This window comes from Phyllobates terribilis, unplaced genomic scaffold (genome assembly GCF_046119375.1).
Source record: "Phyllobates terribilis strain yellow unplaced genomic scaffold, ASM4611937v1 Scaffold_3__8_contigs__length_932513732, whole genome shotgun sequence".
Lineage (NCBI taxonomy): Eukaryota > Metazoa > Chordata > Amphibia > Anura > Dendrobatidae > Phyllobates > Phyllobates terribilis.
Genome location: NW_027362763.1, coordinates 315,928,932 through 315,955,849, shown reverse-complemented (window position 1 = coordinate 315,955,849; position 26,918 = coordinate 315,928,932). Strand labels below are relative to the sequence as shown.

Genomic DNA, 26,918 nt, shown 5'->3' with positions numbered 1-26,918 from the left:
GAGCTGAATTGAAAACCTTAAACCGTGCACTGGAGTAAGATATGCTAAATTTATTAGGAGGTGCCACTATAAGACATTACTGAAGTACATTTCTGTCGTGATTTACCCCACTTTTGTTGTGTAAATTTTGATACGTTGGCTGGCTGTGCCTGTCCACTCGCACTTTTAGAGAAGCTATAACTTTTAAAAAGGTGGCTAGGCTGACATCAAAACACCAAAAAATCACAACATTTTTGTACAACTGTGATTTGCATAAAAAAAAGTGGACATCTCACACAATTTTATGCTAGATTTCTGGCAAAAAAAACCCTGATGATTGAAATTCCATGTTTTCAATAACCTCTTTAGGATCTTTAAACATCTATCTTTTTGTAACCTTTTCCTTGATTGTGCAAGGCAATGTTCTCTTAATCTTTTGCACCAATCGCTTGACAACCTAAGAATTGGGGAACTGGAGGCTATTGCCCACGAAGAATGGGCTAAGATTCCTCAGGAACACTGCCAATAGTGTTTGGCTATACATCCTGTTTGTATCCAGTTAGAACAGCCAACGGGTGCTGTACTAAAGATGCTTGTCATGAAGTGGTTTATTGATTGATACTGGAGTAGTCATTAAAAGTAGCGATTTGTGTTGAATTTAGAGACACCATTAGCTGAGTTGAGCTATTTAAATTGTTCTGGTCTTATTGGTTTATTGTAAAAAGCAGAAAGTTTCTACATTTTACTACTAAACCTAATTTGTAATGAGGGTCTAATTACTTTGACTGCAACTGTGCATATAATTTGTTTTTAAATTACAACATATTAAAATAATTTAAATATATACTGTATGTATTGTGTAAATTGGTTGAAAAATCACATGACGTATGAAAGTTTGTATTGCATATGCGCTGTGAATTATTACAAGCATTTTATTGAGTGAGTTATGAAACGGCTGCTCTACATGAGGAAAACTGTGATGACTTCAGACCTTTTTCCCTGGTGTTTTCCATCTGCCAGCCCCTCTTGCCCTTTAGTCTAACACTTCTGGATGTGGAACTTAGCCAGCAGGGAGCAGTCCTGATCACCAAGCACCTTTTCATAAGAGGAGATTCCTGCAATAGAGCAGTCTCTTTATTGCAAGCAACTTGGAGTGGTTGTCGGCTGGAGCTCCAGGAGAAATGATCTGGAAAAGTTTGTTTCTCGTTTTTTGCTTCTTCCAGACAAGTGAGTGTTCTCTTATACTAACATCTCGTTCACATTCTTCTATTAGGCTACATGCCCATGGGATAGATTAGCTCTGGACTTTTTGCTCAAATTTTTAAAAAGAAAAGCGTAAGACTGTTGCTTTCTGCTATAGGAACTGAAATACAAAAATAACATTGGTAAACAGACTACCTACAAGCTGGTCACCAATGGCTCCACACAAACCAGATTGATTTCAGTAGTATCTATAATTTTACTGAATTAAAGAACGATGCTGGTAGCGCAGGTATTTTTTAGCCAGATTGACAACATAAGAATGGAATGGCGTATAATACAAACAGGAGATCTCATCTATAAAGTAGTGATTTTCCACACAAAAAATTACCTTCAGTGTGGATTTTTAAATCCAATGCTTGTCAATTCTTTCTGCAGATTAGAGGGGTAAAATGTTCATGAAAAAAATTCCCCATGGCTCAATGTAATAACTTTATATATAACACGAAGATCATTGAGCACAGGGTAATGCATGTTCCTGACTCCAGGCTCTTCTTACCTGTAAAAGTTAATGATCTATTTGCATTGTAAAGATTGATAGATAATAGGAAGGATTTTCAACATATTTACAGATGTTAGTGTAGTAATTGTCTATAAAGTGGCAACTAGTGATTAGTAGATTATAAATATTCCTAGAGATGAATTAAAACAAAAAAAAAAGTCAGTTAAGTGTATATACATTGAAGTATCTGTCAGGCTATGTTCACACACGTTGTGCTTCGCAGTGTATTTTGCAGTAGATTTTTATGCAAATTTCAGCTGCGTCTTGCAGTACCAGCAAAATGTATGAGAAACCAGAATTCTCAGTTCACACACGTTGCTTTTTGTTTGCTGCTTATTTTCTCCCTTACTTGCGTTTTTGGAAAATAGAGCATGTCACTTCTTTCAGAGTTTTTGCAGCGTTTTTTTCACCCATAGGAAGTAATTGGTGGTGAAAAAACACAGCAAAAAACGCACCTGGATTTTTTTGCAGCGTTTTTGATGGCAAAATAGAATGCTAGTACAGTGAAAAAAACGCAGCAAAAAATGCAGAAAAGCCTGCTTTTTTGATGCAGCTGTTTTCCTGCTAGAGAAAAGTTGTCAGCAGATTTAGCTGTAGAAAAAAAACACAACGTGTGTGAATATAGCTTTAGGCTGAGTTCACCCGATGCGTTTTTAATGCAATGTTTTTGCATTTGCGGAAACACATTAAAAATGCATGGTAGAAGGACAGCAATGTTCCCCAATTGAAATCCGCATGTGCTGTGCCCATGATGCGGATTTTTCCGCAGCGTAAACGCTGCGCTCAAAAATCCGCAGCATGTCAATTAATTTTGCGGAAACGCGGCGTTTTCGCCGCCATTGACTTGCATTAGAACGCGCCAATTCCGCAAGACTGCATTTGTACTTGCGCTATTGGCGCGTTCTAATGTGCGGATGGTACCCGGGTGTGGAGGAGAGGAGACGCTCGTCCACACCCAGGTACCATTAAAAAAGCTGTAAAAAAAGAATAAAATAAAAAATAAATGTATACTTACCTTCTGTCGGCCCTCGCACCGCTCCTGCTTGGTTCCCGGCACTTGGCAGTGAGTTGAAGGACCTGCGCTGACGTCAGAGTCATGTGACGGGTCACGTGACGCTGACGTCGGCAGGTCTTTCAGTTCAAAGTTGCCGGCGAGGGAGAACAGAGTGTAAAGCAGGACAGCGCGGGCCATCGGAGGGTAAAGTATACATTTATTTTTTATTTTTACCATTCTCTCGGGTCACACTGTATAAATCCATGCCGGTTGCATGGATTTATATAGTGTGACCTAGTCGTCAAGCACTTTCCAGGTGATGCTAAAATCGCCTGGAAAGCGCTTGTCAATCCGCATGCGGAAACGCATGTGAATCCGCATGTATTCCGCAGGAAAAACGCATGCACAATCTGCATGCGTTTTTTCTGCCAGGGAGATGCAGAAATGATGCAGAAATTTTCTGCTTCATTTCTGCATCGTGTGCACATACCCTTAAAGTTGCTGCTAAAATATGCTTTTCTGCTGGTATCCAAATGTCCTCTTGCTCTCTACTATACATTTCTTTAGGTGGAATTATCCAGCAATATACATTAGTATACTACAGGATTTCTAGTGTTTAAACAATGGATATTTTTATTTATATTCGATGAAATATGTAATATTTATATTTTATGACTTCAGCACCTTCATAGCTATTGTACTTATAATGTCTATATAAATATTTGGCTCTTTGATTTCATTTGATTCATTACAAGTAAAGAAGAGTATAGCTAAATTTATTCCAGAACAGATCTATCTGTGCGATTACTGCAATTGTAGATAGTTCTAAAAGGTCTTAAAATAGGCAAACGCTTCCCTTCAAAGATACGCTTTACTAATAAATTTCTTAATGTTAAAAACTATGTGCATAACCTGCATAAAATTAAAAATTTAACTCTACTTTACTTACTATAAATATTTTCTCAGGACTCCTGGTATCTCCAATATTAGGTCAGAAAGACATGGTAGTGTGAGCAGCTTCCTCTTATCTCGGAAATCCTGGTATCTCTATGATTAGATCAGATACACAGAATGGACAGTAGTGTGAGCAGTCTCTTCTTACCTCAGCAGTGCACCTCTGATATTAGATAAGAAAGACATGGTAGACAGCAGTGTAAAGGCCCCGTCACACATAATGAGATCGCTAGCGAGATCGCTAATGAGTCACGATTTTTGGTGACGCAATAGCGATCTCGCTAGCGATCTCGTTATGTCTGACAGGTAGCAACGATCAGGCCCCTGCTGTGAGATCGCTGATCGTTACAAAGCTTCCTGGACCATTCCTGGGTCGTTGCGCTCCCGCTGGGCAGTGTGCATCGCTGTATTTGACACCTTATCAACGACCTCGTTAGTGATTCAGAACTGAGACATGTAGGCGTGCATAAATTGGACTTTTCTGCGCTCCTCGTCCCCGATTGGTGGTCACTACTGCGTCCTTGTTTTTTCAGATCCCACCAGCGTTCTCCGGCTGTGACTCCACTTTGAAGAAATCAGGCATCTTTAGCGAGGTAGGTATTGTTTGGGGTCTCAAATGAGTTTTCATTTTTAATGGAGACGCAGTAGAGATCCCATCTGACCGGAGACGCAGTGTTAAACCAAGGCCACCCAATCTGAATGCAGTAGCGTCCACCAACTGGAGATGAGGGGGGCGCGGAAAAACAATTTTATGCACGCCTTTTTAACACAGTACAGTCCCTATCAAGGTGTGGATCGTTGAAATAGCTGCTGTGTGAAAGCATCCCAACGACCACAGAGATCGTTGGTTAGATCGCTGGGGCGGCCGAGATCGTTGGAAAGTTCTGCATGTTTGACATCTCCCCAGCGATCCCAAAACCGTGATGCAATAACGATCTCGCTAGCGATCTCGTTATGTGTGACAGGGCCTTAAGTGGCTTATCTCAGGACCCCTAGTATTTCCAGCATTCTATCAGAAGATCCAATGAGAGCACATCTTCCTACACATGAGGGGAGAGCTTTCTGAGCCAAGAAGGAAAAGTTAAGGAACTATGGAAATCACAGGTATGATCAAACGGTGTCAACACAAACCATTGTAAGGCTTTTGCATGACAATGGGCTATGAGCCAGATGTCCAGCTAAGTTGTTCCATTGACTTTACGTCACCACTCTTAAAGGCTATCATGATGAAAATCAAGACAACAATGGAAGCTGGAAAGGTGGTCTATTTTCAGTAATTAGTTCCACATTTGTCTTGGGATGCAATGAGATTTTTTTGGAAACCATGTGGGCATCACCATTATTAGCCCTTCACCAGGGAACATCACACTGTTCCTATTCATGGGATATTGCTGTGGGATGGCATAATGTACAGTAGCTGGATCCCTAAATTCTTCATTTCAGGTACACTGACAGCTCAGCGTTACATTAATTTGGTACGGCCATTTCTTTGTATTGTCCCCAGAGCAATTATTCAGTAAACCAACATGTTGCTTGTAGATGTGCTACTATGGCCTGCAACATCTCCAAATTTGTCTCCCATGGCGTACATCTGGGACGTCATTGAACAGCATTTGAAAAGGGAGCTGAAAGTAGAAAAATTTTATTATTTGTCCAAGGGCATTCAGCATGGGATAATATTCCTCAAGCAACCAAATATAACCTCATTGATAGCATGCAAAGACGTGTAAGTGCGCGTATTTCTGCATGTGTGGCACTCATACTCAATGCTAAATAAATCAGTCATATAAATTTTGTTCCCATTTTATCATCCTTTGCATAACATTAACATGTCTATTGATCCTGTTATTTTCAAAATTCCACGACTTTTCCTTCTTTGTGTTGCAATGTCAATATTGATGAGTATATTATTCAATTTTCTTTATTTTTTATCTATTCCTGAAAGAACCTTTTTAAAGTACCACGCCAACATTGTTTTTTTTTGTTTGTTTTGTTTTTTATTTCAGCACTGGAGTGGTGCCACTAATGTAAGTTCCCTGACCCTAGTATTATACTTACTTGTCATTGTCTTCTGCTCTTCCTGGCTCCGATCTGGCTCCTATCTGGCCCCGCTGCGCCATCTTGTGACCACAATTTCTGACTGACCTGAAGTCAGAGGTAACATTCACAAGCTCTCAATGTACAGTGGTGGCCAAAAGTATTGGCACCCCTGCAATTCTGTCAGATAATACTCAGTTTCTTCCTGAAAATGATTGCAATCACAAATTCTTTGGTATTACTCTCTTCATTTAATTTGCTTGCAAGGAAAAAACACAAAAGAGAATGAAGTAAAAATCAAATCATTGATCATTTCACACAAAACTCCAAAAATGGGCCAGACAAAAGTATTGGCACCCTCTGCCTAATACTTGGTTGCACAACTTTTAGCCAAAATAACTGCGAACAACCGCTTCCAGTAACCATCAATGAGTTTCTTACAATGCTCTGCTGGAATTGTAGACCATTCTTCTTTGTCAAACTGCTCCAGGTCCCTGATATTTGAAGGGTGCCTTCTCCAAACTGCCATTTTGAGATCTCTCCACAGATGTTCTATGGGATTCAGGTCTGGACTCATTGCTAGCCACCTTAGAAGTCTCCAGTGCTTTCTCTCAAACCATTTTATAGTGCTTTTGGAAGTGTGTTTTGGGTCATTGTCCTGCTGGAAGACCCATGACCTCTGAGGGAGACCCAGCTTTCTCACACTGGGCCCTACATTATGCTGCAAAATTTGTTGGTAGTCTTCAAACTTCATAATGCCATGCACACGGTCAAGCAGTCCAGTGCCAGAGGCAGCAAAGCAACCCCAAAACATCAGGGAACCTTCGCCATGTTTGACTGTAGGGACCGTGTTCTTTTCTTTGAATGCCTCTTTTTTTTTCCTGTACACTCTTATGTTGATGCTTTTTCCCAAAAAGCTCTAATTTTGTCTCATCTGACCAGAGAACATTCTTCCAAAACGTTTTAGGCTTTTTCAGGTAAGTTTTGGCAAACTCCAGCCTGGCTTTTTTATGTTTCGGGGTAAGAAGTGGGGTCTTCCTGGGTATCCTACCATACAGTCCCTTTTCATTCAGACGCCGACGGATAGTACGGGTTGACACTGTTGTACCCTCGGACTGCAGGGCAGCTTGAACTTGTTTGGATGTTAGTCGAGGTTCTTTATCCACCATCCGCACAATCTTGCGTTGAAATCTCTCGTCAATTTTTCTTTTACGTCCACATCTAGGGAGGTTAGCCACAGTGCCATGGGCTTTAAACTTCTTGATGACACTGCGCACGGAAGACACAGGAACATTCAGGTCTTTGGAGATGGACTTGTAGCCTTGAGATTGCTCATGCTTCCTCACAATTTGGTTTCTCAAGTCCTCAGACAGTTCTTTGGTCTTCTTTCTTTTCTCCATGCTCAATGTGGTACACACAAGGACACAGGACAGAGGTTGAGTCAACTTTAATCCATGTTAACTGGCTGCAAGTGTGATTTAGTTATTGCCAACACCTGTTAGGTGCCACAGGTAAGTTACGGGTGCTGTTAATTACACAAATTAGAGAAGCATCACATGATTTTTCAAACAGTGCCAATACTTTTGTCCACCCCCTTTTTTAGGTTTGGTGTGGAATTATATCCAATTTGGCTTTAGGACAATTCTTTTTGTGTTTTTTCATTGAAGACAAATTAAATGAAGATAATAATACCAAAGAATTTGTGATTGCAATCATTTTCAAGAAGAAACTGAGTATTATCTGACAGAATTGCAGGGGTGCCAATACTTTTGGCCACCACTGTAAGTCTATGATGACCTCGTTGTGGTTGTGACTTCCGGCTCATGCAGCAAACACTGGAGCAATCTGGTAGGTCACAACCTGCAGAAGACCTGAGCAGCACCAATAACATGAAGACAGCAGTTGGTGAGTTTAATACTAAGGGTAGGGAACTTACATTAGTCACACCACTCCAATAGTAAAATGAAAAAAACTGCTGGAGTGGTGCTTTACTGGGCTGAAGCAGCATTCTGACTTTCTAGATATTACATGTCAAGTATTTTATGAACAGATAAAGGGTTAAAGAAGTACCTGCAAATATCTCTAATGAGCAGAGGATTTCATGTCAAGTTTTGTATTAGGCCAAATTTCATATGAAGTAAGTTATGGTGTAAAAAATTGTTAACCATCATAGTTTGTATTTAATCAGGCCTGGTCAAGAATGCAAGTGAATTAATACAGCGGCTGGTCGGTCTCCATTTTGAGGCCTTTGACAGCAGTAGCAGCTGTACTACCCTGATGGCAGCCCTGCTGAATAATTACAAATACATTTCAGACTAGTATCTCAAAAATTGAAAGACGTCAGGTCCCGAAGCATCAAATGCGTTTTACTTTCACCAAAAACAACAACATATTGTCAGCTTAACAGTGTTGTGGAAAATCCAGGTTAACTGTAAGAATATTGAAATAGAAATAATGTTTTGGTTTGTTTTTTATTTTGGTCATATCCTCTTAACACATTCACTCTATGAGCTGTCAGAAATTGCAAAAGTGCCTTATTTATGAAGCCACTTTTTCTGAAGCAGTGTGTCAGCACTAGTAAATGTAACTGATTGTGGGAGATTAATTATTACAGTCCTAAAATGAAAGTTTAGAAGTACAGTTGTGACCAAATTTTGTTCTTCACAAAGTTTGCTGCTTCAGTGCATTTAAAATTATTTAAGCTTTTATTGTTAAAACAAGTCTATACAATGTCTCAATATTTACATTCTCGCCCCTTATGTTTCAAGACTTCTGCATTTCACCCTAACATCCTAGATATCCGCTTTTGGGCCAAAACCTGACTGATGGCATCCCATTCTTACATAATCCGTGCTTGTAGTTTCTCAACTTCTCTGTTTTTGTTTGTCCACCAGCTCTTTGAGGATTGACCACAGGTTCTCAATGGGATTGAGATCTGGAGAGCTTGCTGGCCATAGACCCCGAATTTCAATGTTTTGTTCACCAAGCCACTTGTGACATGGTGGAAAAAGCATTGTTCACTACCAAATTGCTTCTGTAATTGGTGGAAGAAGTTAATCTTGGAGGATGTTTAGATACCTTTTTTTATTTATGAAAGTGTTCCCATTTCCTTGGATGAAATCATACACATAAATGTTTTTCAGGATGCTTTACTGTGGGAATTACACAGGACTCATGGTAGTGGTCACCTTTTATTTTTTAATCATTCCTCCAATTCCTTCCCAAACAGTTGTAAGGGGGTGTCATCAAAGAAAATTACTTTTTCCAGTCCTCTGTGCGCCAATCCCTGTAATTCCATCAGAATGTCTGTCCTTGATGTTTTTCGCCAAGCAAGCCTCCAAAAGTCTTTGCTTCACTGTACATGCAGATGCACTGACACATGCCTGCTGCCTTTCCTGAGCAGGCTCTGCACTTGTATTGAGCCTACGCCATAGATAAATCTTCTTTAGTAGATAATCCTGGCACTTTAGGACTTTCTTCTTGAAGCCATCTTCACAGAAATCGAACCTCTCGCTTTACAGTTCTTGATGATCCGAGAAATAATTAATTTAATGGCAATCTTACAAGCAGCAATATCCTTGTCTGTAAAGCCCTTTGTATCCAAAGCAATGATGACTGCCCGTGTTTCCTTGGAGGATGCCATAGTTAACAGAAAAAGACAATGATTTCAAGCACCAGCCTCTTTTTAAAGCAACCAGTCTGCTCTTATTATTATTATTATAGCGCCATTAATTCCATGTGAAAAAGGGGGTATACATAGCAAAAACACTTAAAATAATCTTAACAAAACGAGTCGGCAACTGGTACAGGAGGAGAGAGGACCCTGCCCGCGAGGGCTCACAATCTTCAATGGATGGGTGAGGATACAGTACGTGCTCTAATTCAAGCAGCATGACTGAATGATATCAGGGCAGCTTGGTGGCTCAGTTGTTAGCACTGTAGCTTTGCAGTGTTGTGGTCTTGGGTTCAAATCCCACAAAGGACAACATCTCCAAGGAGTTTGTATGTTCTCCCCGTGTTTGTGTGGGTTCCTCCCACACTCCAAAGACCATTTAGATTGTGAGACCCAATGAGGTCAACAATGACAATATGTGTAAAGCGCTGTTTAATATCACTTAAACTATGTAAGCACGTCATTTTGTGGCAGAGCTTATAATCAGTGGAAATATTAATTTTGTGATTTTTTGGGGAGAGATTGCAGGGAACCTGTATCCTGATTCATGCAGCACCAATTGTGGGCAGCATGAATCAAACTCTGGCTGCATGATTACGGGCAGGTATATTTTTCTCTGAAAAACTGCACCCCCAGCTGCTTTTCCCAGCACCACTCTAGATGATTGAAAGGTTTGTCTTTATTGAAGAGACCTGTTAACCGGTTCAGGACCGCCCACTGTACATAAACGTCGGCGCTGCCCGGGCTCTGTGCAGCGCCGATGTTTAAAAACGGTGGTCCCGCAGCGCTCAGGACCCCCAGGGTCCTGCTAGCGCTGCGGTACCGGTTCAGAGCGATAGCTCTGACATGTGGCATCATGGGGACCTGAATGGATCAGGTCCCCATGATGTTAACCTGTTCCTATCTTCTAGATGCCGCGATCCATAGCGATCGCGGCATTTAAAAGATAGTAACAGCTGGTGGTCGGCGATCGGGACCCCCCACATACCTCAGGAGCGGCGGGGATCCCGGTGCTGTGACCTCTGACATCATTGAGACCTGATTGGCTCAGGTCTCGATGATGTCAGCGTCACACCAGCCAATCAGAGAGATCACCAGGGAAGTTTGTTTTAGCAACAAACTTTCCCGGGCGATCTGCCTGATAAATACACTGTTTCTCCTCCGATCTCAGTGAGAGAGCAGAGGAGAAACAGTGTGACAAGAGCTGTGTCAGCCTTGCCACTGTGAAAGTAAAAAAAAATAAATAAAATAAAAAAGAAAGTAAGAGTTAGGGTTAGTGAGTCTGTCAGATCAGTCAGTCCTGTCAGATCTGTCAGTCAGTCAGTCCTGTCAGATCTATCAGTCAGTCAGTCCTGTCAGATCTATCAGTCAGTCAGTCCTGTCAGATCTATCAGTCAGTCAGTCCTGTCAGATCTATCAGTCAGTCAGTCCTGTCAGATCTATCAGTCAGTCAGTCCTGTCAGATCTATCAGTCAGTCAGTCCTGTCAGATCTATCAGTCAGTCAGTCCTGTCAGATCTATCAGTCAGTCAGTCCTGTCAGATCTATCAGTCAGTCAGTCCTGTCAGATCTATCAGTCAGTCAGTCCTGTCAGATCTATCAGTCAGTCAGTCCTGTCAGATCTATCAGTCAGTCAGTCCTGTCAGATCTATCAGTCAGTCAGTCCTGTCAGATCTATCAGTCAGTCAGTCCTGTCAGATCTATCAGTCAGTCAGTCCTGTCAGATCTATCAGTCAGTCAGTCCTGTCAGATCTATCAGTCAGTCAGTCCTGTCAGATCTATCAGTCAGTCAGTCCTGTCAGATCTATCAGTCAGTCAGTCCTGTCAGATCTATCAGTCAGTCAGTCCTGTCAGATCTATCAGTCAGTCAGTCCTGTCAGATCTATCAGTCAGTCAGTCCTGTCAGATCTATCAGTCAGTCAGTCCTGTCAGATCTATCAGTCAGTCAGTCCTGTCAGATCTATCAGTCAGTCAGTCCTGTCAGATCTATCAGTCAGTCAGTCCTGTCAGATCTGTCAGTCAGTCAGTCCTGTCAGATCTGTCAGTCAGTCAGTCCTGTCAGATCTGTCAGTCAGTCAGTCCTGTCAGTCAGTCAGTCCTGTCAGATCTGTCAGTCAGTCAGTCCTGTCAGATCTGTCAGTCCTGTCAGATCAGTCCGATCTGTCAGTCCTGTCAGATCAGTCCGATCTGTCAGTCCTGTCAGATCAGTCCAGTCAGTCAGTCCTGTCAGATCAGTCCAGTCAGTCAGTCCTGTCAGATCAGTCCAGTCAGTCAGTCCAGTCAGTCAGTCCTGTCAGATCAGTCAGTCCTGTCAGATCAGTCAGTCCTGTCAGGTCAGTCAGTCCTGTCAGATCAGTCCCGTCCGTTCAGTCCGGTCCGTTCAGTCCAGTCAAAAAATCTAAAAATAAAATGGCCCGTCAGACTTATACCGCAGAGGAGGTGTATGCCCTGCTGTGTTCTGACACTGATGACAGCGCAATCTCAGATGGAGATGTGGATTTTGAGGGCTTTAGTAGCGGCGACACTGAGAGCTCAGAAATGAGCAGTGATTCTGGTCCATCCTCAAGCCCAAGGACCAGTACAACAATAGGGGCAAATAACGCTACTGGAGAAACGTCTCCAAATCAGGGAACACTGCCCAGTACAAGCGCTGTCCCTGCTACTAGTGAATTGGCGCACGCCAGTGTACAAGGGGCTTTGCCACATGATCTAGCATTTCCCAGATGGGAGGCTTCGGATTCGGCTGCTCCATTCAGCCCTGATTTCAACGCCACTCCTGGTATAAATGTGGAGGTGGAAGATTTTGGACCAATTCATTTTTTTAATTTGTTTTTTTACAGACAGCTTGCTAGAGCATATTGTCGTGCAAACAAATTTATATGCATCCCAATTCATAAGCCAGAATCCCCGATCTTACTATGCTAGGGCAAATTTATGCACACCAACTAATGTCCCGGAAATAAAAAAATTTTTAGGACTTACATTTGCCATGGGGCTTGTTAAAAAACCGAGCATTCGATCCTACTGGTCCAACCACCCTGTTCAAGCCACCCCTATGTTTTCAGTCATTCTGCCTAGGACCCGTTATGAAATGCTCATGCGGTTTTGGCATTTTAACGACAATAGTCAATGCCTGCCCAGAAATGCCCCAGAACATGACAGGTTATATAAAATTAGACCCATCATTGAAAATTTGTCAGAAAAATTCTTAAGCCTCTACACCCCAACACAAAATATTTCTATAGATGAGTCCCTTGTAAAATTCAAAGGAAGACTGCACCTCAAGCAATTTATCCCATCTAAAAGGGCAAGGTTTGGAATAAAGATCTATAAAATGTGCGAAAGTTCAACCGGATACACATCCGCTTTCCGCATATATGAGGGGAAAGATATCCAGCTAAACCCACCAGGATGCCCTACTTATCTGGGGACATCTGGAAAAATTGTTTGGGAGCTGATAAGTCCATTTTTTCAAAAAGGCTACAATCTATATGTGGACAATTATTACACCAGCATACCCCTATTTAAAAGTCTGGTTGAACACAACATCGGGGCTTGTGGGACCATCCGTAAAAACCGTCAGGGGTTTCCACAACCATTGGTCAACCAAAAGTTCCAAAAGGGGCAGTCAGGGGCTGTACGCAACGGAGAGCTGCTTGCCCTGAAATATAGGGATAAGAGGGATATTTTTGTCCTCAGCTCGATCCACACAGATGCCACAAGGGCCACTGTAGAACTAGGATCCACCACTCCGAAGCAAAAACCTGTGTCAGTCATTGACTACAACAAACACATGGGGGGTGTGGACCTTGCAGACCAGGTTCTACAGCCATACCAGGTATCAAGAAAGTCCTATACCTGGTATAAAAAGTTGGTTATCTATTTGTTTCAGGTGGCCACATACAATTCTTTTGTGTTGTACAAAAAAGCAGGAAATTCAGATCCTTTTCTTGATTATCAAGAAAAGGTAATTGAAAATCTTGTCTTTCAAAGTGTTAGCCCCGCTCATCCATTAGAATCTGAGGATGTGAAAAGACTCACTGAGCGACATTTTATTGCACTTATTCCAGCAACGGAAACAAGAAGGAACCCCCAGAAAAGATGTCGTGTATGTACTAAGAGAGGAATGAGGCTTGATACCCGCTACTATTGCCCACAATGCCCATCATTGCCAGCCTTATGCGTCACTGACTGCTTTAAAATCTACCACACAGAACCACGTTTTTAAACTGTAAAAATGTATCCCAATTTGTCATTCAAACATTTGGTTCATTTAGTGAATGACATATTCGAGTAGAGCTCACTTAATTACCAGGGGTGTGTGTGTGGGGGGGGGGGTTCTCCAGAATCTAAACCTTCCATTGCGTGCTTGTTTCTGGAAATCATCCATCGAGTTAAAATGGTCACTAAACCCATAGATGAATTCCCAGAGGGGTGTCATTTCCAAAATGAGGTCACTTCAGGGGGGATTCTTTAGCTCTGGTACTCTGAAAAGTGCCAGAACAGCATAATCCCCCCTGAAGTGACCCCATTATGGAAATGACACCTCTGTGGGAATTCATCTATGGGTTTAGTGACCATTTACCTACTTATTTTCCCACCACTAGATTAATTTATACAGAGGAGTAGATTGTAAAATTCGGTCACTTGTTGTGGGTTTCCTCTGTTTAGGCACCTCAGGGGCTCTCCAAATGCAACATGGCGTCCGCTATCCATTCCAGTCAAATTTCCATTCCAAAAGTCAAATGGCGCTCCTTACCTTCCGAGCCATGCCGTGCGCCCAAACAGTGGCTTTGCACCACATATGGGGTATCAGCGTGCTCAGGAGAAATTGCACAACACATTTTGGGGTCCATTTTTTCTGGCTGCCCTTGTGAAAATTAAAAATTTGAGGCTAAAGTAGCAGTTTTGTGTTAAAAATGTGTTTTTTTATTTTCACCCTTCAACATTATAAAATTGTGTGAAGCCCCTGGGGGTTCAAGGTGCTCACCACACATCTAGATAAGTTCCTTGAGGGGTCTAGTTTCCAAAATGGGGTGACTTGTTGGGGGTTTCCTCTGTTTAGGCACCTCAGGGGCTCTCCAAATGCAACATGGCGTCCGCTATCGATTCCAGTCAAATTTCCATTCCAAAAGTCAAATGGCGCTCCTTACCTTCCGAGCCATGCCGTGCGCCCAAACAGTGGCTTTGCACCACATATGGGGTATCAGCGTGCTCAAGAGAAATTGCACAACACATTTTGGGGTCCATTTTTTCTGGCTGCCCTTGTGAAAATTAAAAATTTGAGGCTAAAGTAGCAGTTTTGTGTTAAAAATGTGTTTTTTTATTTTCACCCTTCAACATTATAAAATTGTGTGAAGCCCCTGGGGGTTCAAGGTGCTCACCACACATCTAGATAAGTTCCTTGAGGGGTCTAGTTTCCAAAATGGGGTGACTTGTTGGGGGTTTCCTCTGTTTAGGCACCTCAGGGGCTCTCCAAATGCAACATGGCGTCCGCTATCGATTCCAGTCAAATTTCCATTCCAAAAGTCAAATGGCGCTCCTTACCTTCCGAGCCATGCCGTGCGCCCAAACAGTGGCTTTGCACCACATATGGGGTATCAGCGTGCTCAGGAGAAATTGCACAACACATTTTGGGGTCCATTTTTTCTGGCTGCCCTTGTGAAAATTAAAAATTTGAGGCTAAAGTAGCAGTTTTGTGATAAAAATGTGTTTTTTTATTTTCACCCTTCAACATTATAAAATTGTGTGAAGCCCCTGGGGGTTCAAGGTGCTCACCACACATCTAGATAAGTTCCTTGAGGGGTCTAGTTTCCAAAATGGGGTGACTTGTTGGGGGTTTCCTCTGTTTAGGCACCTCAGGGGCTCTCCAAATGCAACATGGCGTCCGCTATCGATTCCAGTCAAATTTCCATTCCAAAAGTCAAATGGCGCTCCTTACCTTCCGAGCCATGCCGTGCGCCCAAACAGTGGCTTTGCACCACATATGGGGTATCAGCGTGCTCAGGAGAAATTGCACAAAACATTTTGGGGTCCATTTTTTCTGGCTGCCCTTGTGAAAATTAAAAATTTGAGGCTAAAGTAGCAGTTTTGTGAAAAAAAGTTAAATGTTCATTGTTTTCTTCCACATTCCAAAAATTCCTGTGAAGCACCTGAAGGGTTAATAAACTTCTTGAATGTGGTTTTGAGCACCTTGAGGGGTGCAGTTTTTAGAATGGTATCACATTTGGGTATTTTCTGTCATAAAGGCTCCTCAAAGTCACTTCAAATAAGATGTGGTCCCTAAAAAAATGTTTTTGTAAATTTTGTTGTAAAAATGAGAAATCGCTGGTCAACTTTTAACCCTTATAGCTTCCTAACAGAAAAAAATTTTGGTTCCAAAATTGTGCTGATGTGAAGTAGACATGTGGGAAATGTTATTCATTAACTATTTTGTGTGATATATCTCTCTGATTAAAGGGCATGAAAATTCAAAGTTTGAAAATTGCAAAATTTTCAAAATTTTCGCCAAATTTCCGATTTTTTCACAAATAAACGCAAGTGATATCGAAGAAATTTTACCACTATCATGAAGTACAATATGTCACAAAAAAACAATCTCAGAATCAGGGGGATTCGTTGAAGCGTTCCAGAGTAATTACCTCATAAAGTGACAGTGGTCAGAATTGAAAAAATTGGCCCGGTCACGAAGGCAAAAACAGGCTCTGGCGCGAAGTGGTTAATCACCTCTAGCAGTGTTGGGAGAAGCCAGCTGATGGCGCTGGACTAGTTTACTAGTCTAGTTTCCAGCTATGGTCCCTGGCCATAGTGTTCCATAGAAAAATATAATTGCCTGCATTTGTGCATTCAGGCTCTGATTCGTGCTGCTCCCTTTAAGATAATTAAAATGGCCAAGGAATGACTTTGCACTTTTGTTTAATTCATCTGATCACTCTTTATAACAATTTAGAGTTAGGCTGCGTGCCCACGAAGCATTTTCCAAGCGTTTATGCTGCGGAATTTACGCAGCGTAAATGCTGGGGAAACGCTTGGTAGCCCATCCCCCATGGTCCCGCAATGTCAATGCCCATGCTGCGCTCAAAAATCCATAGCATGTCCATTAATTTTGCGGACATACAGCGTAATCGCCGTCATTGACTTGCATTAGACCACGTGACATCCGCATCACTGCATCTGCACAAGTGGATATCACACGGTTCAGTGTGCGGATGGTACCCAGGTCTGGAGGAGAGGAGACTCTCATCCAGACCTGGGTACCATAGAAACTGTAAAAAAAAAAAAATTAAAATAAAAAATAAAGATTATACTTACCTTCCGGTGTTTTCTCCCCTCCGTCTGGTCTGCTCTATGGATCGCGGTGTTGTGAAGGACCTGCCATGACGTCATTGAGTCATGTGACCTGTCACATGACTCAATGACGTCACCGCAGGTCCTTCACACCACCGCAAGCCGCCCAAGACACCGGACGCAGCAAAGAAAACACCAGGAGGTCATCGGAAGGTGAGTATAATCTTTTTTTTTTATTTTTTACCATTCTTATTCTTTTTTTTAACTAACTTGGTCACACTACTATAAATCCATGCCGGCTGCATGGATTTATATAGTGCGAACAAGTTATCAAGTACTTTTCCAAGTGATGCTAAAATTACTTGGAAAAGCTCTTGATAACCCGCATGCAGAAATGCATGCAAAAACGCTTGAAAAATGCTTCTACCTGGCGGGAAAAATGCATGTAAAAACCACATGCGTTTTTCCTGCCAGGGAGAAGCGGGAAAAATATGTAGCATTTCTGCATCGTAGGCACATAGCCTTCATGCAAATTGCCACTATAAAACTAATGCAGCACACTTTGGGAAACCAAAATTTGTATCAGCGTCAAAACTTTTGTCTACAACGGTAGACCTGGCAAGCAGAAGATGTACCAAATTTACCACTGAGCCTCAAGCTGTGTGATCAATCTTACAGGTCATGCTAAACATGTTAGATACTTCCCTTCCTTATACAATGTCTTGAGTGGCTTACTGTAGACCCATATTTGATGCATTTTAAGCCATGTTCCTTTTCTTGACATTTCAAAACTGTCTCACACTTTTCAAATCTGGCACATACGTTAGTAAATCTTCCCTACTGTGTTATGAATTCCCACTACTACAAATTTAAATAGATAAGAAGTAAAATACATTATCTCAGTAGCATAAATAGATTTAGGTACAGTAATTGAGGACAAACACACAAAGTATCGAGAAAGTAGAATTACAAATTTACCTCCAGACAATGAACTAGGGAGAGAGTTCTGGTGGCATTAGTAGATCAGCATAGACATTAGATAATCATCTGGTCACACTGAAATCATACTATTATGGTATTTAGTAGTTAGATTTGGATTCCTTCTCAGCAAAGTTTAGATGTTTTTTAAACTCCTGTCCTTGGAATGTATAGACTGTACATTATAAATATGTGCTGTGATGTAATGGCTTGTGTTTTTCCATCAATCCTTCCTGTAAACAGTACATACAACAGTTTTTTGTTCAAGTAGTAACAGTTGTTGCTGTATGTACGCAGAAATATTTCATGCTAGGTTTATAGTAAAAGCTCTGTTGATTTGTGGTTCTTTTCAAAAAATGAAGAAATCTACCTATAAAGGAAAGTATCCATGCTTGTAATTATGTCAACTAAATGAAGAAATATATATATATATATATATATATATATATATATATATATATAATATAAAATGTACAGTGAAGGAAATAATTATTTGATCCCTTGCTGTTTTTGTAAGTTTGCCCACTGACAAAGACATGAACAGTCAATAATTTTAAGGGTAGGTTAATTTTAACATTGAGAGATAGAATATCCTAAAAAAAAAAACAAGAAATCACATTGTGTATACATTAGATAAATTTATTTGCATTTTGCAGTGAGAAATAAATATTTGATCCCCTACAAAGCATTATGAGTTCTGGCTCCTACAGACCAGTCCTAATCAACTTGTTACCTGCATTAAAGACAGCTGTCTAAGGGCCCCGTCACACTAAGCGATGCAGCAGCGATCCCGACAACGATACGACTTGTCAGGGATCGTTGCTGCATCGCTAATACATCGCTGGTGAGCTGTCAAACAGGCAGGCTCACCAGCGATCAGGGGAGCAGCGATATCGTGGAAAGAATCGTTCCACGATGTCCTGCTCCCGTTACCAGCCTGCTGCAAGCAGGAGCAGGCTGGTAACTATGGTAAACATCGGGTTACTAAGTGCGCGTGTGCCCCTAGTAACCCGCTGTTTACCATGGATACCACTCTGCTACGGTGCGCGGGAGCCTCCGTGCACCGTAGCAGAGTGGTATCCATGGTAAACAGCGGGTTACTAAGTGCGCGCGTGCCCCTAGTAACCCGATGTTTACCATAGTTACCAGCCAGATCGTTGGTCCCGCTGGTCACACACAGCGATGTGTGCTGGCCAGCGGGAGGCCAACGGCCAAAAAATGGTCCAGGACACTTTGCAACGATCAGCGACCTCACAGCAGGGGCCTGATCGTTGCAAAGTGTCACACACAGCGACATCGCTGGTGAGGTCGCTGGTGAGTCACCAAAACCGTGACACAGCAGCGATATCGCTAGCGATATCGCTATGTGAGACGGGGGCTTTACATAGTCACCTGTATAGAAGACTCCTGTCCACAGACTCCATTAATCAGTCAGACTCTAACCTCTACAACATGGGCAAGACAAAGAGCTTTCTAAGGATGTCAGGGACAAGATCATAGACATGCACAAAAGTGAAATGGGCTACAAAACCATAAGTAAGACGCTGGGTGAGAAGGAAACAACTGTTGGTGCAATAGTAAGAAAATGGCAGAAATACAAAATTACTGTCAAATCAATATCGATATCGATCTGGATACCAAGCAAAATCTCACCTCATGGGGTATCCTTGATCATGAGGAAGGTGAGAGATCAGCCTAAAACTACACAGGGGGAACTTGTTAATGATCTCAAGGCAGCTGGGACCACAGACACCAAGAAAACCATTGGTAACACATTATGCCTTAAAGGTTTAAAATCCTGCAGTGCCCGCAAGGTCCCCCTGCTCAAGAAAGCACATGTGCAGGCCCGTCTGAAGTTTGCCAATGAACACCTAGATGATTCTGTGAGTTATTGGGAGATGGTGCTGTGGTCAGATGAGACAAAAATTGAGCTCTTTGGCATTAACTCAACTCACCGTGTTTGGACGAAGAGAAATGCTGCCTATGACCCAAAGTACACCGTCCCCACTGTCAAGCATGGAGGTGGAAACATTATGTTTTGGGGGTGTTTCTCTGCTAAGGGCACAGGACTACTTCATCGCATCAATGGGAGAATGGATGGAGCTATGTGCCATAAAATCCTGAGTGACAACCTCCTTCCCTCTGCCAGGATATTAAAAATGGGTCGTGGCTGGGTCTTCCAGCTTGACAATGACCCAAAACATATAGCCAAGGAAACAAAGGGATGGCTCAAAAAGAAACACATTAAGGTCATGGAGTCTCCAGACCTTAATCCCATAGAAAACTTATGGAGGGAGTTGAAGCTCCGAGTTGCCAAGCGACAGCCTCAAAATCTGAATGATTTGGAGATGATCTGCAAAGAGGAGTGGACCAGAATTGCTCCTGACATGTGCGCAATCCTCATCATCAATTACAAAAAATGTCTGACTGCTGTGCTTGCCAACAAGGGTTTTGCCACCAAGTATTAAGTGTTGCTTGCCAGAGGGATCAAATACTTATTTCTCACTGCAAAATGCAAATAAATGTATCTAATTTATACAATGTGATTTTCTTGATTTTATTTTTGGATATTCTATCTCTCAATATTAAAATTAACCTACCCTTAAAATTATAGACTGTTCATGTCTTTGTTAGTGGGCAAAAAGCAAAAATTAAGAGACCACTGCACAGTTTTCTAAAAATCACCATCTCTACATGTCTGATAGCCATTCCATTCCAGTGTCAGTTGAATTCCAACCAAAGTACACGTCATTCTACTTAATGTGCTTCTGATTAGGTGATCACCTGAACCAAATCTTATGTAACGAGGGAAAGTATAAAAACACAGCTGTGGTCTTCACAATCCTCTTGCAATAGGACAAGCTGGATGGCAAAACAAGTTCTAGGAATAGCCCAAAAGTAATTTGAATGAAAAAATAACACTTAACCATGCCAAAGGAGTTGAAAAGAGAAGTATTGAGTGAGGAAAAGAAGGGCTCAATTCTGGCTTTACTAGCAGAGGGATACAGTGAGTGTTATGTTGCCTGCATCCTTAAAATTTCGAAGACGGCAATCCATTACAACAAGGTCAAGCAGCAGACATTGGAGACAACAAAGCTACAGACCGGCAGAGGGCAAAAGCAACTCTCCACTGACCGGGATGACCATCATCTTATTCGAATGTCACTCAGCAACCGCAGGATGACATCAAGTGACCCACAAAAGGAATGGCAAATGGCAGCTGGGGTGAAGTGCACGGCAAGAACAGTTCGTAACAGGCTCCTAGAGGCCTCAAGTCATGTAAAGCTAGAAAAAAGCCTTTCATCAATGAGAAGCAAAGGAGAGCCAGGCTGAAGTTTTCCAAAGACCATAAGGATTGGACCATAGAGGACTGGAGTAAGGTAATCTTCTCCGATGAGTCAAATTTTCAGCTTTGCCCAACACCTGGTCGTCTAATGGTTAGACGGAGACCTGGAGAGGCATACAAGCCACAGTGTCTTGCACCCACTGTGAAATTTGGTGGAGGATCGGTGATGATCTGGGGATACTTCAGCAAGGCTGGAATTGGGCAGGTTAATCTTTGCGAAGGACGTATGAATCAAGCTGCATACAAGGTTATCTTTGAAAAACACTTGCTTCCTTCTGCTCAGGCAATGTTCCCCAACTCTGAGGACTGATCTTTCAAGCAGGACAATGCCCCATGCCACACAGCTAGGTCAATAAATGTGTGGATGAAGGAGCACCACATCAAGACTTTGTCATGGCCAGCCCAATCTCCAGACCTGAACCCCATTGAAAACCTCGAATGTAATCAAGGGTAAGATGGATAGTCACAAGCCATCAAACAAAGAAGAACTGCTTACATTTTTGTGCCAGGAGTGGCATAAGGTCATCCAAAAGCAGTGTGAAAGACTGGAGGAAAGCATGCCAAGATGCATGAAAGCTGTGATTAAAATTCATGGTTATTCCACCAAATATTGATTTCTGAACTCCTCCTGAGTTAAAACATGAGTATTGTTGTTTCTAAATTAATAACTTGTTTTCTTTGCATTATATGAGGTCTGAAAGCACTGTTTCTTCTTTTATTATTTTGACGATTTTTCATTTGCTGCAAATAAATACACCTTTTTTAGCTTTGAATTTCGGAGACATGTTGTCAGTAGTTTATAGAATAAAACAACAATCTACATTTTACTCAAAAATATACCTATAAAGAGAAAAATCAGAGTAAATGAAAATTTTGCAGTGGTCTCTTAATTTTTGCCAGAGCTGTATATACAGCTCTTGGACTTGTTTTAGAGAATATGAATGATAACAACAAAATGTTTTCTCCACTCACGGTTATTGGTTGGGTAAAGCCATTTATTGTCAAACTACTGTGTTTTATCTTTTTAAATCTTAATTACAAACAAAAACATCCAAATGAACCTGATCAAAAGTTCACATACCCCAGTTCTTAATACTGTGTATTACCCCCTCTAACATCAATGAAAGCTTGAAGTCTTTGGTAGTTGGGGATGAGGTTCTTTATTTTCTCAGATGGTAAAGTTGCCCATTCTTCTTGGCAAAAAGCCTCCAGTTCCTGTAAATTCCTGGGCTGTCTAGCATGAACTGCGCACTTGAGATCTCCCCAGAGTGGCTCAATGATATTGAGGTCAGGAGACTGAGATGGCCACTCCAGAATCTTCACTTTGTTCTGCTGTAGCCAGTGACAGGTTGACTTGGCCTTGTGTTTTGAATCATTGTAATATTGGAACGTCCCATGCGCAGCTTATGGGCTGATGAGTGCTAATTTTCCTCCAATATTATATGTATGATAACGTGCTGCATTCATCTTTCCTTCAACTTTTACCAAGTTTCCTGTGCCTTCTTAGCTAACGCATCCCCAAAACATCAGCGATCCACCTCCGTGCTTTACTGTAGGAATGGTGTTCCTTTCATCATAGGCCTTGTTGACCTCTCTCCAAATGTAACATTTATGGTTGTGGCCAAAAAGTAAAATTTTGGTCTCATCACTCCAAATTACCTTGTTCCAGAAGTTTTCAGGCTTGTCTCTGTGCTTTTTGGCATATTGTAGGCGAGATACTTTGTGGCATTTGCGCAGTAATGGCTTTCTTCTGGAGACTCGACCATGCAGCCCATTTTTGTTCAAGTGCCTCTTTATTGTGCATCTTGAAACAGCCACACTGCTAGTTTTTAGAGAGTCCTAAATTTCAGCTGATGTTATTTGTGGGTTTTTCTTTGCATCCCAAACAATTTTAATGACAGTTGTGGCCGAAATTTTTGTTGGCCTACCTGACCATGGTTTGGTTTTTACAGAACCCCAGATTTGTTAATCACAATTTAAACGCTGCTGACTGGCATTATCAATTCCTTGGATTTTTTTTGTATCCCTTTCCTATGTTATAACGTTCAACTACCTTTTCCTGTAGATCTGTTGACAATTCTTTTGCTTTCCCCATGACTCACAATCCAGAAACGTCAGTGGCTTGATGAAAGATGCAAGAGTCTGTCTGGATCCCAGAAACTCACTCAGCTTTTAAGCACACACACTGATCACAAGCAAACAGGTCACAGGTGAGGATGTTACCTTTAGTAGCCATTCAAACCCATTTGTGTCAAATTCTGTGCATGTTATCAGGCCAAAATCACCAGGGTATGTGAAATTTTGATCATGGTCATTTGGATGTTTTTGGTTGTCATCAAGATTTAAAAAGAGAAAACACAGTAGTTGGGCAATAAATGGCTTCACCCAACCAATAACCATGAGTGGAGAAAAAGTTTTTTTGTTATCAATCATATTCTCTGAAACAAGGCCAAGAAAGGAAAAATTCTGCCGGGGTATGAAAACTTTTCAGCACAACTGTATGTATGTATATATGTATGTATGTATATATATATATATATATATATATATATATATATATATATATATATACACACACATACACACACACACACACACACACACACTGGTCCAAAAAATAAAGGGAACACTAAAATACCACATCCTAGATATCACTGAATGAAATATTCCAGTTGCAAATCTTAATTCATTACTTAGTGGAATGCGTTGAAAACAATAAAACATAAAAATGATCAATACAAATCAAAATTAATATCCCATGGAGGTCTGGATTTGGAGTGATACTCAAAATCAAAGTGGAAAATCAAATTCCAGGCTGATCCAACTTCAGTGGAAATGCCTCAAGACAAGTAAATGATGCTCAGTAGTGTGTGTTGCCTCCACGTTCCTGTATGACCTCCCTACAACGCCTGGGCATGTTCCTGATGAGACGGCGGATGTTCTCCTGAGGGATCTCCTCCCAGACCTGGATTAAAGCATCCGCCAACTCCTGGACAGTCTGTGGTGCAACGTGACGTAGGTGGATGGAGCAAGACATGATGTCCCAGATGTGCTCAATCGGATTCAGGTCTGGGGAACGGCTGGCCAGTCCATAGCTTCAATGCCTTCATCTTGCAGGAACGGCTGACATACTCCAGCCACATGAGGTCTGACATTGTCCTGCATTAGGAGGAACCCAGGGCCAACCGCACCAGCATATCTCACAAGGGGTCTGAAGATCTCATCTAATGGCAGTCAGGCTACCTCTGACGAGCACATGGAGGGCTGTGCCACCGCCTCATGCTACTGTACTTCTAGGGGTGAGAGCAATGGCAAAATGAAAAAGTGACCAAAACAACAGCCAAAAAGGATGAGAACAGAGAAATGGTCTATGGTCACCACCTGCAGAACCACTCCTTTATAGGGGGTATCTTGCTAATTGCCGATCATTTCTACCAGTTGTCTGTTCCATTTGCACAACAGCAGGAGAAATTGATTCACAATCAGTGTTGCTTCATAACTGGACAGGCAGATTTCACAGAAGTGTTATTGATTTGGAGTTACATTGTGTTGTTTAAGTGTTCCCTTTATTTTTTTGAGCAGTGTATAATAATATAAAGGTATCTTACTTTATCTTAGGTATCAATAGTGAAGAGTCCTAAATAGAACTCCAGCAAAGGTCCAACCTGTTCTAATTCATATAAAGTTTATTGCACATGCCCTTACCAAGACCGTGTCCGATTTCTAACAGCATATTTGCCAACTAAAGCCCAATCCAGGGACAAACCATGCTTATGAACCTAACCAAATCCACTACCTGTAAGTATGGGTGTCTGTAGCCTCCTCTCACCCCAGAATTGTATTATAATAATAATAATCTTTATTTTATATAGCGCTAACATATTCCGCAGCGCTTTACATACATTATCGTCGCTGTCCCCATCGGGGCTCACAATCTAGATTCCCTATCAGTATGTCTTTGGAGTGTGGGAGGAAACCGGAGAACCCGGAAGAAACCCACGCAAACACGGGGAGAACATTCAAACTCCTTGCAGATGTTGTCCTTGGTGGTGGGATTTGAACCCAGGACCCCAGTGCTGCAAGGCTGCAGTGCTAACCACTGCGCCACCGTGCCGCCCATGTATTATGAAGTGCCATGTGCTTATGCAGATAGCAGTTGGACAAATATATTAATTATGTGTAATAAATCATGTAGCAATATAATGCTATAAAAAGTAAACAAAAAAATTATATACAAAAGGCAAATATACACAGATAAGTATATAGTAATCCTAGCGTTCCAATAAGTATAGACTCAAATCCATGACATAGAACTTCATCAGAAGATATTTAATAAATATAAATATGAAACCATAGAAATACGTATATAAGCAACTAGAGTACAGTGTACTATGATCAAAAGTGCATAGTGAGAATCCAGATAGTAAGAATCCAAATGTAACAAGATAGTAATACCAACAATCAATACAATGATCCATTACCTATTGACATGATTGTATAGATAATGTCGCACCATCTGCAACCAGCAGAAGATGCTCAACGTACATTTCACTGTAATCACATCTTCGTCAGCTTAAATCTGTGCTGTGATATAATGGCTTGTTTTTTTTCCATAAATCCTCCCAGTAAACAGTACATACAACAGTTTTTTTTGTTCAAGTAGTAATAATTGTTGATGTATATCACAGTATGTACACAGAATAATTTCACAGTAGGTTTTTAATGTAGGTTATGTTGATTTGTGATTCTTTTACAAAATTGATTAGATCTACCTATAAATGAAAGTATCCATGCTTATATTGCTGTCAACTATATGAAGAAACATACATTCTGCACATATCAAAATTACAGTACATGCACACAATGCATGATAGACTGTACATGGAAATCTTGACTCACCAGTGTGTCGCTTGTGAGAATGTTTCACTTCTACTTTAGTTCCAAAATGATTGTGAAAAAAATACATTCTAAGTGAAATGTGTTATTTTATTTGTTTTTTTCACCCCCAAATTCTTTCTGTTACATAGTTAAAAGCTAATCTAGAGATGATCGAATCTTTTCAAATTCACCAGGTTTAATAGATTTTTTTGTAAATTCAGTTTACAGCTAATTACAGGTCTTCCGTTGCCCTGAAAATATATTTATAACCCTCTGAGGTCAGTTAAGACTGTATCCAACCCCTTTCAATCTTTTGAAAGCAAAGTCTTCGTGACCTCATCATAGAAACAGTAACCCAGTAATAGCCTACTTAATAACACAGTACACAGACAGACTTTTCAGGTTTTTTTTAAATAATAAAAGAAACGGTTAAAAAACTATCCCTCTTAGTCATTTGTGATCAGGGAGACTGTGCAAAACACTGATTCAAACTGACTATTTTGCTGTTAGAGATAACATTATCCTGCTCCGACTTTCTGAGATTAGTGATGTGCCATATACTCATAATGCCCTTCTCCCTAAGGCTATGTGCCCACGATGCAGAAATGAAGCAGAAATTTTCCTGACCATTTCTGCATCTCCTTGCCAGAAAAACGCATGCGGATTCTATGTGCGTTTTTGGTGCGTTTTTTATGTGGTTTTGATGCGTTTTTGAAGCCAAATAAAGGTAGTGGGAAAAAAAAAAAAAAGGGCCAATATGATGTCATTTCCTAGTCAAACCCCTATTCACCATTTTGGAAGTATTAAGCAGGCCTTGTATTTTAAAACATGGTGTTCAATAAGTATTATTTAAGACCTGAGTATTATGAGAAATGATTTCTCTTCACGGTTTCCCTTGGCCTTTAACAGCTCCCAGCACTTAGGCTCAGCGAGTTCTCATTTTCTTACAAAAAGACAAGAGCATTTGTCTATTTCTACCTGTTTAATATGCTTGATGTAAGTAAATTATCCCTGTTTGAGCTTAAAAAAAA

General features: G+C 41.2%; 1 protein-coding gene across 1 annotated transcript in view; it reads left to right on the top strand.

Annotated features, from left to right (window-relative positions):
* The first annotated feature begins 1,047 nt into the window (after nucleotides 1–1,047).
* Nucleotides 1,048–26,918, top strand: part of MELTF (melanotransferrin) — a 149,243-nt gene continuing 123,372 nt past the window's right edge. The window contains exon 1 of the mRNA XM_073675014.1: nucleotides 1,048–1,206. Within this exon, the coding sequence (XP_073531115.1) occupies nucleotides 1,161–1,206 (46 nt within the window). The 5' untranslated portion in view covers nucleotides 1,048–1,160. The remainder of the gene's footprint in view (nucleotides 1,207–26,918) is intronic.